Source organism: Podarcis erhardii, assembly GCF_964252035.2.
Source record: "Podarcis erhardii genome assembly, chromosome: 1".
NCBI lineage: Eukaryota > Metazoa > Chordata > Lepidosauria > Squamata > Lacertidae > Podarcis > Podarcis erhardii.
The window spans coordinates 24,778,857-24,793,712 of NC_138497.1; the positions used below are offsets into that span (position 1 = coordinate 24,778,857).

The 14,856-nt window shown below is 37.9% G+C and overlaps 1 protein-coding gene across 15 annotated transcripts in view; it reads left to right on the plus strand.

Annotated features, from left to right (window-relative positions):
- The window catches only part of EML5 (EMAP like 5), an 86,760-nt gene that overhangs the window by 70,559 nt on the left and 1,345 nt on the right, over positions 1-14,856 (plus strand). For 4 of the 15 annotated variants that reach the window (XM_081857743.1, XM_081857749.1, XM_081857753.1 and 1 more), the window contains 14 exons: positions 698-776; positions 1,213-1,342; positions 1,470-1,568; positions 3,642-3,662; positions 5,204-5,377; positions 5,494-5,702; positions 7,517-7,674; positions 8,591-8,705; positions 9,969-10,157; positions 10,384-10,556; positions 12,107-12,269; positions 13,194-13,297; positions 13,558-13,711; positions 14,645-14,745. In XM_081857743.1, the coding sequence (XP_081713869.1) occupies positions 698-776; positions 1,213-1,342; positions 1,470-1,568; positions 3,642-3,662; positions 5,204-5,377; positions 5,494-5,702; positions 7,517-7,674; positions 8,591-8,705; positions 9,969-10,157; positions 10,384-10,556; positions 12,107-12,269; positions 13,194-13,297; positions 13,558-13,711; positions 14,645-14,745 (1,869 nt within the window). Of the gene's footprint in view, positions 1-646; positions 778-1,212; positions 1,343-1,469; positions 1,569-3,641; positions 3,663-5,203; positions 5,378-5,493; positions 5,703-7,516; positions 7,675-8,590; positions 8,706-9,968; positions 10,158-10,383; positions 10,557-12,106; positions 12,270-13,193; positions 13,298-13,557; positions 13,756-14,644; positions 14,746-14,856 lie in introns of those variants that run through there. The other 11 variants (XM_081857750.1, XM_081857751.1, XM_081857748.1 and 8 more) reach the window with 10 other exon arrangements.

The window sequence follows — 14,856 nt, forward strand, 5'->3', positions numbered from 1 at the left end:
CTGCCTTCAGAAAAGATAGCTTTGCTGTGAACAAGTGTAGGAAACAAACCAGTGTTGGCTTAGCATTTCATGTGAATCTCATGGTTTGTGTTCTTGCACAATACAAGGGGATGGATGGGTGTGTTCGTTACGAGCCATGACTTGTAAGATCATGTATTCCATCATGTGTGCACTGCGCCATTGGATTATTACTTTCCACATGATGGAAATATACAACATTGATCAAAAGAAGTAATAAAATATACAAAATAAAATAACTGCTTATAAAATGGTCCCTATGGTACAAGCACAGCCTTGTTTTTAAGCACGTGTCTGTCTGGTGGCCATTGGTGACTAGGAATTGCACACACAAGAGTGAATGGAATCCCATGCAGGTGAGTAACTGAGCTGGTTGAAGAGGGATGAAGTACTCTGTTGACTTCACTGTACCCAACATAGTAACGAAGGGACTGCTAGAGGAGGGTAGCTTCTTCCTCCTCAATCAGTATAGAAATGAACCTCTCTGTCCCTTCTTTGCCAGCCCCCAGCAGACTGGTATCATTTCTTTGTAGGGTAATAACTTTCAGGGTTTGTTTATAAGGCTGTCCTAGCAAAGTATCTTACAGCTTTCTCTACCCAGGCGATAGTTCAGAAGATGCTGTTTTAGTACTGAATGGGTGACAGACAACCTTTTCTTATTCACAGTTCTTTGTTTCAGACCACCAGTTAGTAGGGCATTGCCTCAGCCTGAAAAACTTCAGACAAATAACGTTGGCAAAAAAAAGAGACCTATAGAGGTAAGAAAACGTGCTATTCTTATTAACATTCTCATTTAAACTTCATTATAACCAACTATATGGGGTGTAATAGAAATTTAATTAAACAGCTTTTGTAAACAAATGCCTTGTGGACAAACAGGCAGAATAAATGATAATTTATTCTGCATCTATTTAAGGGGATCTTTCAATAGCCCAGACAGACTGGCAGAATAAAAGGGGAATTTGGGGGCAAACTTGCGGGCTGGTCAATACTGCAAGCAGAATATTCCCTGTTTACCCCCAATATATATGTGGTGAAGTGAGTTAGAGGATTTTTCTTGATGCTTTGGAACACTATTAAAAGAAAAAAAATTAAATTCATTAAACTGCTTGTACAGTGCTGTTCAAAGATGAAATCATGAAATTGCTTTTATTCACAAGGAAGCTGGTGGTGATCATAAATCTGTTTTCTTAGGATCTAGTGCTGGAGCTGGTGTTTGGCTATCGTGGTAGAGATGGCAGGAACAATGTGCACTATTTGAATGATGGTGCTGATATAATTTATCACACTGCATCTGTTGGAATTCTGTACAATGTGGCAACAGGTAGGAAACATATACAGTAGATTCCATCTGGCATTGATACAGTGTTTTTATTTTCTCTCTTTTTTTCTTTTCCCCTCATAGATGTGATATTTGTACTTTAAATAATATACCGTATTTGTCTCTGTAGGCTCTCAGTCTTTTTACCAGGAACATAATGATGATATTTTGTGCCTCACTATAAATCAGCACCCCAAGTTTATCAACCTTGTGGCAACTGGCCAAGTAGGTATGTTTGTATTTTTTAAAAAAGAAATTAATATATATGCATGAACAGTTAGTCATGTGAATTCATAGATAGAAGAAAGCATTTGCTTATGCTGCTTCTGTTTGTATGAATGTTACTCAGTTACCTGTGCCAATTATATTTTTTCTTGTAACACTGAAAATTATTTTAAAAACACATTGATGCTTAAGGATGCTAATGCTATATTTTATTGCAGATTTATCAAAATGATTTTTTAAAGCTATTGAGCCCCATTTAATCACAAAACATTTTCTTTTTTGATTCCACACCTGCCACAATGTACACTATCATGTCCAGCATACACAACACAGAGCAAAATGCCCATTGCTATGAGATGGACGAAGGAATGCAGGGACCCCCTAGGGGTGCAAAGTAGGTCTGTGCGCTTTGCAGATAGATGCATTGTGCACAAACTCCACAATATCTTCTGTGAAGACTGAGAAGCTACAGCAGTGTAGGTTGTACCTTCACATCAATACTGAGCCCATGTAAACAATCCTGCAAACTCTGCCACCCTAGGATAACTTGGTCCTCTGTAACATCCTGCCAAGTGCTAAGGTCTGGATATATTTTTTTTCTACCATGCACCCAGTGCAGCTATGTGATAAAGTATTGCCTGTTGCAGCATTATACTGTTTTCAATAGACATTGATGATCATTCACTTATTTAGGAGAAACGAAGAGAAAAATATACAGTACACTTTTGAAGCAGAGATAATATAAAAAGATTGAGCTTTCAAAATATGTAACAAAATAAAAATCAGAAGTGCACTAATTGAAAAGCCGTGATCATAAACAATCCAGCGCACAGTAATCAGAACAAATTGTCAAATGGGTTGATTTAAGTTGTGCAGGGATGAAAGTGGTCCCTTTTGTACAAAAATCATTGCCAAAAGCTAATCATATAATTTGGGGTAGGAAAGTATTTCTGCAATTTGATTTAAAATGATGCTAAATATGTACCAGAACACAAAGTATTTAGCCAGAACAGATGGAATTTTGAACTGCAGTCTGGAAGATTCTCACATCCAAACATGATATGGTTTAAATGACAAGTTTAAGGTAGATGTCATGATCCAGCAATTGAATCTGAGAGTAGGTGCACCAATGTATGCACAGAATTCCCTATACTTCTCATTCTAGAGAGGGAGGCTTCTTTAAAAGAATGTACAAGTAGATCTGCTCGTTTCATTTAAATGAGTGTTGAACCTGCATCCTTGAGATCTCTTTCTGCATTCAAGAACACATGTAGAATCTGGATCTGAACTATGAACTTAATATCACAGAAAATATGTTAAGAGTGGCAATTATGACAGTGGTCATTGCTGGATCTATTACGTTTTTGGATGTTGATACTTTTTACAAACACATTGAGTTGGTTAAGATCTAACAAAACATGGATTGGAGGATCAGGAATATGCTGTGGACTTGTATTCTTCCTCCCCATGTCTCCGCAGGCTCAGGTTTGATTACTTACGTCCTGTTTAGCACAAAGAATTTGCCATCATGTCTGAACGAAAAACTGTGCTTACCAATTCTGGATTAGAAGGCAAATGTAAACCACCATTCAGCAAACTATGACCTATTTTAAATAAGAAATTACTAACTGAATCTTAATGCAGAAGGGGAAAGAGGGATAAGGAAAAGAAAGTAGATGAGTCCAAGGCTCACTCGTGTAATGTGAAACCATGGCATTACACATAGTCCTCTGCTATTTTTTCCCAACTGTTGAAAGAAAGATTATTTTAAACCATCTCTAACCAAACAATTTTGCTCTCCATGCAACTGAGAATTCAACATCACTCAAGTTTGTTTAATTTCTAACTAAACATTGTTCAAGGAAAGGCATCTCCATGCCACTCTGTATATTCTGTTAGTGGAAGCAATAACAACTAATTATATATGGATAGTAAGTTCCCGTTTAATATACCTGCCACAGGGTTCATATTGTTAGACAACAATTCTGAAACCAAAGCTTGTACTTTATACCACATATATTTTAGTTATTATTTTCATTCTGGTTGTAATTATTTTTCTGCTGCTTTTCCATTACAGGAGACACAGCAGATATGTCAGGTAAGGGAAACTAAATTTTAACACCTTCAGGTATAACTAGGTTTTTTGACATTACGCACAGTACTGTAGGTAGGTTAACTGAATATATTTCCATGATATCAAATGCTACAACATTAGCACTAAACACAAAATTCAACAAGATATAAATATGCAAGATTTCCTTTAGATGAAGTCAAAGAATAATTTTAACACATTCTAAAGTTTATTGTATTATACCCACCACAACCACCCCAGTGTTTTGATAAGTGATAAAACATTTTATAACCTATTTTCTTATTTATATAACTTTTAATTAATTCAGTTTCTGGAAAATCATTGGGGCTGACAACAAATGTTTCTGTTATAAATATTATTTTGTTTAGCTATTCACTCAAGAGGCCTTGGTGACTGAGTTAATAAAGAAATCATCTTTCTCATTTACTGTATTGTCATGCAGTTTTTACCAGCCATCCAGAATGCTTATCAGTGCTATCAAATCCATTTTGTGAAATATCATTATGTTCCTTTGAAAGTCATAGTCTCAGCTGTGATCTTGTATAGTTGTTTTCATCTTGCATGAATAGGTAGTCATATTACATAGATGTGTATCAAACAGCTGACAGAAAAGGATAATGCACATGCTTGCCTATGTAGAGCAGTTGTTGTTGTTTCTGAACTCTTATCTATGTGATTCCCTTGATTATAATGTCTTGTGCCACTTGTGTAGCCTATAGTGCACAATCAGCATAGTATGTTCCTCCTAGGACACGTGATGAGGATAGAAGCCTAGCCTTTTAGATTTCCACTGTGGTCCTTGTTGACCATTGTCACATTCCAAAACAGCATCGAGCACATTTCAGAACTGGCAGTGTGTGGCCTGGGATTGTGTAGTGCTGAAAAATGCACTGGAAAACATATTTCCCTGATATATTTCAGTCTTCTATAGACTCTTGCCACCCATGAATGCCCCTGTACCATATATAGATATCTTTACTTTATTGCACAGATGACTTGTTGGGTTCCTACCTGGCATTCATACAATGCATTACAAGCAATGTATTACAATGTATTACAAATTCAAGCAATGTATTACAATGTATTACAAATTAGATTAACAGTACAGGCCTCACTCTGTCTTCTTGGAAGTAAGTCCTATTGAATTCTGTGGGGCTTACTCTCTAGTAAGTGCACTTAGGATTGCAGTCTAAATTGTAAACTTGTGAACTGCAGTCTGTATTCATGCTTTGTTCCCTTGTCATTAAACAAATGTAAGGGTGTGTATAATTTTATATAGATAATTTAAAATTCAGTTTTTTGTTCTTGTGTTAAGGGGGAACTGAATGAGACTTAAGAAGAAGAAGGTTCTGCTGTTAGATGTATCTTTTCTAGATTTGGGTAATACTTTCCCAAATGAGCACTTTTTGCAGTGTTGGCTTCAGAAAGCAAGATTATAATTTCAGGTTTTGTTCTTTTAATTAAAGTTAGTTGAATTATTTAAGTGTTACAAATCCTACAAGCTTTAACCAACAAAATAATTTACTGATCTTCTTATATTTGTACAGCTACAGCACCTTGTATTCACGTATGGGATGCAATGAATAAGCAGACATTGTCTGTATTGCGATGCTACCATTCAAAAGGCGTTTGTTCAGTCAGTTTTAGTGCCACTGGCAAGCTTCTTCTGTCTGTAGGGCTGGATCCTGAACATACCATTACCATTTGGAAATGGCAGGAAGGTAGGAAGGTATTTTGTTTGTCTAAAACACATTTATCTTGTTCATTAATCACTACTTATTGGTACAATACAATTGTCTATATGTGACTTTGAATTACAATTAATTCTTCCTATTAGGTGCCAAAATCGCTAGTAGAGCTGGTCATAATCAGCGTATTTTTGTAGCAGAATTCAGGCCTGACTCCGACACACAATTTGTTTCAGTAGGAGTAAAACATGTGAGGTTCTGGACACTTGCTGGAAGAGCACTTCTAAGTAAAAAAGGACAAACAAGTTCAATAGAAGATGCACGAATGCAGACTATGCTGTCTGTAGCATTTGGAGCTGTAAGTAAATAAACATACTCTTTACTACAGTTACTCTTTTTACTGTTGATGTTTCCATATTTCATTAAACTATGACTGCCTTTACTACTTTAAAGACTAAGCAGCTCAAACATAAGTTGCATTATAGATTTTGAAGCCGTTGAATAGTATTTAAACACTTCGCCTTCCAATGCAGATATTTTGTATATTTAGAAAAACTGATTTATTTAGAAAAATATTTTTAAAAACATTTGAGGGTATTGAGGAAAGTTCTAGTAGTGATTCAGACTTCTCTGATAAAAACTAGTTCTGGAGCAAATGTTTTATGAGCAGTTACCAATATTGTGCTGCATCCATAATTCGCTAGAATCTGATTGAAACCTCGGTTGAGTACCAGATCTGAACATTTTTTCCTCTATATTATAAACTCAGAACATTATTTATTTCTTTGTTTGTTTATTTATTAAATGATGTTTGAATCTTGCCAGAATGGTCAAATGCAGTTTTAAATACAGATACAAGAAAATCTAATCAGAACCAGCAGAAAACTCACATAAAAAACAGAATAAACGGTAATTGCATGTTAAGATCCCCAGGAGCTTCCCAAAAAATAAAGACACAATTGACACGGATTTTAGTTTTTAGGTTATTGGCATAATTTTGGCCACAACCTTATTGATTACAGATAGTGAGGGGTTTGTTTAGGCATTGGTTCCCAACTAGCTGCACATGACCACAGCAGGGCAGCAATGACGACTGGGCCCCACCATATTGTCAGTACAGGTAAACATCATGGGGGAGCAATGGTCCAGAATCAGACTCAAGCTCACCCCAAATGCTCCCAGGGACTCTTGTGTGGCCCTACCCCCCCCGAAAGGGGTTGACAAAAGCATGGTGAATCCCTGGATTCCTTTAATGGAAAAGCTTTGCGCATTGGAGGGGACAGGTATTCCAACCCCACCTCTGGACCACCTTGAACCAATGCCTAACTGCCAAACCTTACAAAATTGTGACAGTTTGCTATGTGGCAGGCGAAACCCAAGTGGCACCAGCCAATCAACCAAATGGGAAAATTCCTACCAGGCCCCTGTCCCAAAACAGACGACCCACGACGGCATAGCAAGGTCATAGCAAGACCCTAAATATAGGGAGGGTGGGTGGGTGATCCGGTACAGGAGGCGAAAAGAGGATGCAATGTGCAGCGGTATATAAAGGTCCCTCAGTTAATACACAAAATTCCCCAGATTTGCCCAGCAACCGAGGGACCACCAATTAGGGTTGCTGTGGCTATCCAATCGCTCCCACCCACACAAACAGTGAGGTCAGTCCTGATTATCTCACTGCAACATGTGCCCTCTGAGGAGCACTCAATTTACAAGAAAATCTCCAATACCATTAGAAAGCCACTGAAGTGCAACAGAACAGGACAGACTTCTCCTGACACCTAAAAAAATGTTAAGAAGGTGCAAGGCAAACCTTTCTGGGGAGGGAATTCCATATTGATACTACCAGAGAAAATTACATTTTAACTGGCTTTGAGAACAGGAAAACCTGGACAAGGGCCAATCTTAATTGGCAGGCAAGTTTCTATGGGAGAAGGTAGTGCTTTGTTTCCAGGCCATTAAAGTATTGAAACGGTAAAACCAATATTTTTAACTGATAACATAAATCGTTTTGCTGAAGATCTTTTGAACTGGTATAAAATTCTTGTAGCAGTTAACCACAGTTAGTATTCTGTCCACTGTGCTCTGCACCATCTGTAGTTTCATTATAAATATATGCATTTCCCCCCTTTTGAAATCATGTGATGAACACATTCCCTCCCTCCTTTTCAGAATAATTTGACATTTACAGGTACAATCAGTGGAGATGTGTGTGTTTGGAAAGAACATATACTGAATCGAATTGTAGGCAAAGCTCACAATGGGCCTATATTTGCAATGTACACAACACTACGAGATGGCTTAATTGTAACAGGAGGCAAGGAGAGGCCGTGAGTCTGGTTTTCTTACAGATACATTTTACAAATATATTAATGAATGCATAAATGTGTTGAAGTAAATTACACTGTGGTAGTTCTACTTTTAAGTATATACAATTCATTATTTGTACATAAGTAAATTTACAGCCTAAACCTATTTATCTCTATTTGCTGTAGGAGAGCAAGTAGCGACTTTTACTGACACAGCAACCATGGCAACTCTTGTTAAATGTTAGAAAAATTCCCTACCTAATTATTTACAATGAGTAAAACAGGAAACTGATTTGAATGATTTCACCTGTTTCCCACTAGTATTGCATGGTTTGCTGCTAGACTCAATCTTCTTTAGCATAATACTAATAAGCCTTTCAGCAAAGTAATCATTTCAAAGTGAGTGACTGACTTTAAGAAATAATCTTGTATTTTTTATGTTTTCCTATATTCTTACTGCAACAAAATGTATTATAAAGTAAGGAGTACCCTCAGTCATTTTCTCTCACATAGGAAAGAGTTAAGCATGTACTAGATTATGTCTAAGATTAGGGGAATGAATACCCAAGTCAAGGGAGTGAAAAGTTGAGCAGTCACGCTCTCACTGGCGAGCATATTAGCCTTAACTACAATGTGACATGAAATAGTTAAAATAACAGAAGCGTCTACAAAATAGTAAACATGTGCTTAACAACTATGACAAATGTGGAAATCTAAAAATTACATACTCTTAAGTAAGCTAAAACCATTGCAAAATAGTTTGTGGATAGCAAAACTGACATAATATTTTAAATTTTAAAATAGCGGTTTTAATTATTCATTCGTGAATCTCAACTGTGATATCCATTGAATGAATGGAATATGGGATTTGAACACATGCATTTTACATTGAGCGATTTTATCTATTCTTTCTATAATGTTTCTTTATTTTCACTAGATCAAAAGAAGGTGGAGCAGTTAAACTATGGGATCAGGAGCTAAGGCGGTGTCGTGCCTTCAGATTAGAGACAGGACAGATAATTGACTGTGTTCGCTCTGTGTGCAGAGGCAAAGTAAGTGCTGGTCTCCTTAAAGAGATGACAACATCTATCATGTTGATTCATATTGGTTTTATATCATCTTTGCTTATTTGTCAGCAACCTATTTTTTCTGTTTCTAAGCATCATAGCATGGCCACTCTCAATTTTAGCTGTTAAAATTCTATTCAAATATTAGATAAGAAGAGCTTGTTAGACAAAAGGCTTATGTAGTCCAGTGCTCTGACTGTGGAGGTAGCATATAGCCGTCAGGATTAGTAGCTACTCCATGTAACTACTCCATGAATTTTGTCTAATCCCCATTTAAAGCCATTCAGATTGGTGACCTTCACAACATGTTGAGGAAGCATATACGCATGTTGGCATTTTTGGTATTTAGTTTCTTTGTTGTACCTTTCACTGCTGTTTCTTGACTTGGGCAATACTCTAGCAATATTGAGATCCTCTCTGGTGCATGAAAGTATTGAGGAAGGGAGAGAAAGAAAGGAGGAGCACTGATAGGAGAAAAGTGGCAGTTTTCACAACAGGAGAGGTTTGAGCAAAGAGGGGATGGAGGAACACAGAGAGAGAAAGTGGTGGTTTAAAGCAATGTGAGATATCTAATTAGATTGGAAAGGGAGGAACAATGAGGGTTATCTTTTTGTTCTTTAAGTTTTAACAAGCAGAAAGAACGAATGTGTCTACAACACAGAAGCACAAGCTAGCACCAAAAAGCTAATATGGATACAGCACAGTCTTTCCCAATTTCCTTCTTGCTCTACTCAAATCTTTCTCAGTGTTTAAAATGAGAATGTGTGTGCAAAGGGAAGCGGGCTGCAAAATAGAAGACAGGAGGAGGTGGCATGGAAATGGGGATGGTCTGTGTGCAAGGGATACTTGAAAAGAGGTGGGAGAAGTGGGTGGGGAAGGAGGTAGAGGTGAAAACCAGGCAGTGCAAAGGGGTGTAAAAAACAAGGAGGGAGGAAGAGGCATGGAAATGAGAATGAAGGTGAAAATAGGAGTACAAAGGGGTTTCAGAAATAGGGCTGGAAAGGTGAAAAGGGAGCTTAGTAATTGCAAGGGAAGCTCAGGGGTTAACATGGGGGAAATAGTAGGAGGTTGGCAATCAGAGTGAGCAAGGATCCTGCTCCCCTAGTATTTAATATTTTCATGATTTCAACAATTCCTTTAGTGGAAATATGTTCATGATTTCTAAGTTACTATGCATAGATTCATGTTACCCCTCATCAACAGATGCTATTTTAAAAAATAGTTTTCATTAACTGAACATTGTTCCAGGGGAAAATTCTTGTTGGGACAAAGAATGCTGAAATAATAGAAGTTGGAGAGAAAAATGCAGCATGTAACATTCTAATTAATGGTCACATGGATGGGCCTATCTGGGGACTAGCAACACACCCTTCTCGTGATGTTTTCCTTTCTGCTGCAGAAGATGGGACAGTCAGACTCTGGGATATTGCTGATAAAGTAGGTATAAAAATTACAGTAAGACTATATAATTGTTTAGAAAAATTATACATTAAAAATAAATCCACTGAGAAAACTTGCACATATTTTCTTTTAAATGTATTTCCAGGAATTAAGTAAACGTAAGAGCTAAAAATAAATCGTGACATAATCTTGCTATGCTATATTCATTGTACATAAATGGAAACATTTAATTGTGCTTCCTTTTAAAAACCAATTCTCACAGAAGATGGTGAACAAAGTAAATTTGGGCCACGCAGCACGCACTGTGTCTTATAGTCCAGAGGGCGACATGGTGGCTATTGGCATGAAAAATGGAGAATTTATTATCTTGTTAGTGAACTCTTTGAAAATATGGGGAAAGAAAAGGGACAGAAGATCAGCCATTCAGGACATCAGGTGAGATATCATGTTCCCTTACCTGCTGTGGTTCTGGATTCTCTAAAAATTATATCCGCATCTTGTTGGATATGGTAGATGTGCATGCATGAGGATGCAGCATTAAGAACATAAGAGTATCCCTGCTAGATTAGACCAAAGTCCCATTTATGCCAGCAATCACTCCCCACAGTGGCCAACCAGGTGCCTAAGGGAAGTCCACAAGGACATGAATGCGACAGCAAGGAGACATGAATGTGACAGCACTCTGTCCAGTCATGTCCCCAGCAAATAACTATTAATCTCAGGGTCATGGGTCATTCCTGTATTGCAGGGGGTTGGACTAGATGACTTTTATGGTCACTTCCAATTCTATGATTCTGGAAATTCACAGCCATCATGATCTAGTTATTGATAGCCTTATCCTCCATGAATTTGTCTAAACTCCTTTTTAAGGCCATCCAAACTGGTGGCAATCACAAGATCTTGTGGTAGTGAATGTACTGTGTGCACACTACTGTCTGTCACCATTTTTTGAAGGGAACAGAGTGATTTAGGCCCCTTTAAGACATACAACCAGTAGCAGCCAGTGGGGTGGGTCTGCGTTGCTCACCTGGGTTCCCGATGCTGCACATCTCTGCCAGTCAATCTGAAGGGGAGGGGCAAGGTACCAGGGAACTTGGCACAGTGTAAGTGGCAGGAGCCTTGGATTGGCTCTGCCGCTTCATGCCCACTGCACTGAGCTCCCCACTGCTTTGCCATTCTCCCTCATGGTAATCGGCAGCGACGTATGTGAAGCCAGCTCAGCAATGCTGTGCTGTGCTGCTAACCTCTACTGCACACCGCTGACATAAATAGACACCTGTTTGGTGGGTGCATGTGCAAGCCAGAAAGAGAATTTTTTAAAAAAAATATGCAGATTTTGCAAAGCCCTAGTGAAACCCCAAGGTTTTCAAGAACATAAATTACTGACAGTTTCAGTGGTGGTATTTGTGGAGTCTATACTTGAGGTGCTGTTTAACTAAGGTTTATTCAGAGTAGACCCACTGAAATTAATGAACATGACTAAATGAGTAAAAATGTAGTTGAATACCATGCTATGTACAGATGAACAGAGAACAAAACAGGAATAGCATAACAAGTAGAGTAAAGGATGCTATTTGATGTGGAAAAAATGTTTGAAATGGAATAAAACCATTTTGTGGCAGAGAAAATTGTTAAGAAATGACCAAGTTTGATTTGGAGAGGTTCAGTTAGTGATTAAAGGGGGGGGGGAAATACTCCACTTGATATATACTATGAGAAAGGCATGGTTTGATGACATTGTTACTTAGAAGTAAATCTGTGTTCAGTGAGGCTTACTCCAAGATAAATGTATGTACGTAGAACTGCAGCATTGAAATGTCTTTTATTTCATATTTATATAGCATATGCTTTAAATCTTTGCTCCATTTTATACCACAATCATTTTACAAAATATCTGGCATAAAAAGTAAATGAAAAAAATATTTTGAGATTTGTTTAATACAATGTCACCAGCAAGAACTCATTTAACCTGTTTATCTACATAGGTTCAGTCCAGATTCTCATTATTTAGCAGTGGGTTCCAGTGAAAATGCAGTGGATTTTTATGACCTGACATTGGGGCCTACTCTTAACCGAGCTAGCTACTGCAAAGACATTCCTAGTTTTGTAATTCAAATGGATTTTTCAGCAGATAGCTGTTATCTTCAGGTAAATATAACTGGGAGCTTTTACTGTATTTTTTTATTAATTTATTAATTTGTTTGTTACTAAGGTTTGTTACTAATTTGTTTGTTACTAAGGTTTGTTACTAATTTGTTTGTTACTAATTTTTTTTGTTTTTATATTGTAAACTTCCCTGTGATCTTTGGATGAAGGGCAGTATAAATATTTAATTAATAATAACTATTTCCAATATCTTACTCTGTTTATCGTCTCTCACATGTAAGTAGAAATACATCTTGGAACTGATGTTTAGTTTATGTCCAGGAATTAAAAACTCCTATTTGTTTCATGTGTTACACAGGCTCAGACATAACAAAGAGCACATTGGGAAGGCGCAGTGCTGCAAATAGGCTTGCAAAATAGAAGCGCAGTTAAGCAAAGCTTCTGTTTGTGAGCACCAGTGCCTCTATGTGTCTACCAGGCCACCAGGATCTGTGTAATTAGTAAACCCTTTTTCAAGCCATTGTTATCATGCCAATAGCCAGCACCCACATTTGCAACCTCCATGCAAAGGTGCTGGTTCTCATGAATGGTGCCACTGTAAGCTTGAGAGTGGCTCCAAGTTATTCACTTAGAAGCTGTCATTATGTCTGAACCAGTTTAAAGACAATTCAGCTTTTGTGTTGTGTTGTAGAAATGCACTACTTTTTATATTCCTAGAATATTCTGTTAAGTATTGTTACCATGACAAGGCTCAAGTGAAAACCAAAGCCGAATAAGAATAGGATGGTTGACAGGATAGCATAGGATCAGGTACATACACCAACAGTTTTACTGTTGATTTTGAAAATTATATTGATTAGTATCTCTTGATATGTTGACCTATTTGTTCCTTAGCAGAAACGTATTTCAAGACAAAAATATCATCAGAATATCTGCAATTGTATCACTCTATACTAATTCTTATAGGTCTCTACTGGGTCTTACAAAAGGCAAGTTTATGAAGTGCCTTCAGGAAAACAGCTCCTGGATCAAACTGTGATTGATAGAATAACATGGGCCAGTTGGACCAGGTAAATCCAGACATACTGAAGCTTTCTTAAAATATGCCACATCATTTCCTGCCCAAATTTATGCAATTCCTGTTTTATGGATGTATAAGTAGTTTTTCTGACACTATTTGTGCTGTGACATAATTGCTGTGCACCATCCTGTACTCTTAATAGAATAAATGATCTATGTAAACACTTTAAATAAGTAAATAAATTAACATCAGTCCTCTAGATCAAAATATGTTTCTTTAAATGGCTCCATTTTCTACCTTTTGCTTCAGCATTTTAGGAGATGAAGTTGTTGGAATCTGGTCCAGGCATGCTGAGAAAGCCGATGTAAATTGTGCCTGTGTTTCTCACTCGGGAATCAGCCTTGTAACAGGCGATGACTTTGGCATGGTCAAGCTGTTCGACTTCCCTTGTCCAGAAAAATTTGTAAGAACCTTTTGATTGAAGATTATGAGAGCTCCTTTACTAAGGTGAACCACTGTAAAATTGGAGAAGGAAAATTGCAGGATATTTTTCTTTACCACCTAGTTTTCTTCAACAGGACCTCTGGAGTCCTTTGAAGATTGAAAATGAAAGATACAAGTATCATTGCTTGCTTGGTGGTTTGAGTCAATGGGACATTCCTGACCCCATTCATACAACTTGCCACTAACCTGTTGCAAGTAGCTGCTGCGTGCCCAGGTGCTGCAACCCTGCCAACCTGACCCAGTAAAGAAACCAGTCAAGACTCAAGGCCACAACTTTATTGATTCCAGATGTAAGAGGTCTGACATGGCCATTGGCTAATTTGGCAGGTAGTCTTCCTGGCCGTCAGAGAGCCATTTTGGTTCCCAGTCATCTGATATTCCCCCAGCAGAAGCAGCCCCTCATCGGGAAACATTGGGCAAGGCAGCGCCGGCCTGCACTGCTGTCCCACCTTCTAAGATGCAAGCGGATTTGCATGCCCAGGTGCTGCCTGCAACAAGTAGCAGTTGCAGCCCTTTGTAGACAGTTGAGTAGCAGACTGGACTCAACCTAGCCCCAGAGTGCTGTTCCCCAGTGGAGGAGCACAACACTGAGAGAACAAATGAAAGAATGCATGTGCAACTGCAGTATCACTGTTCTGCAGTTCTCTACATAGAAACAGAAGTGTGGTTCAGCAGCTGGATCAGTGCAAACTTTAAATCGATCCAGCCGCTGAACCACACTTCTGTTTCTAAAGGGTCAGGAGAGATTGGGATAGTGTGGCAGTAATGTAGATGGTAGCAGCAGGTTGTGGGCGAGATAGATTAAAAATAATTCTACATATGCATACTGTGGGATTAGGGGCTCGTTTTAAAAATAATGAAAATTACATGTAGATTTTGTTTTATTTCAAAGGCAAAGCATAAACGATTTTTAGGTCACTCAGCCCACGTGACTAATATTCGTTTTACAAGTGGGGACAGATATGTTGTTAGTGCTGGCGGAGATGACAGCAGGTATGTAAATCTTTATCTAAATGCTAGAAAAAAAACAGATAAAAGCAAATTATTTTCTGCTTTTTCTAAAAAGGGACTCAGTGTTTGTATTCCATTCCCTCGCTGTGCAGA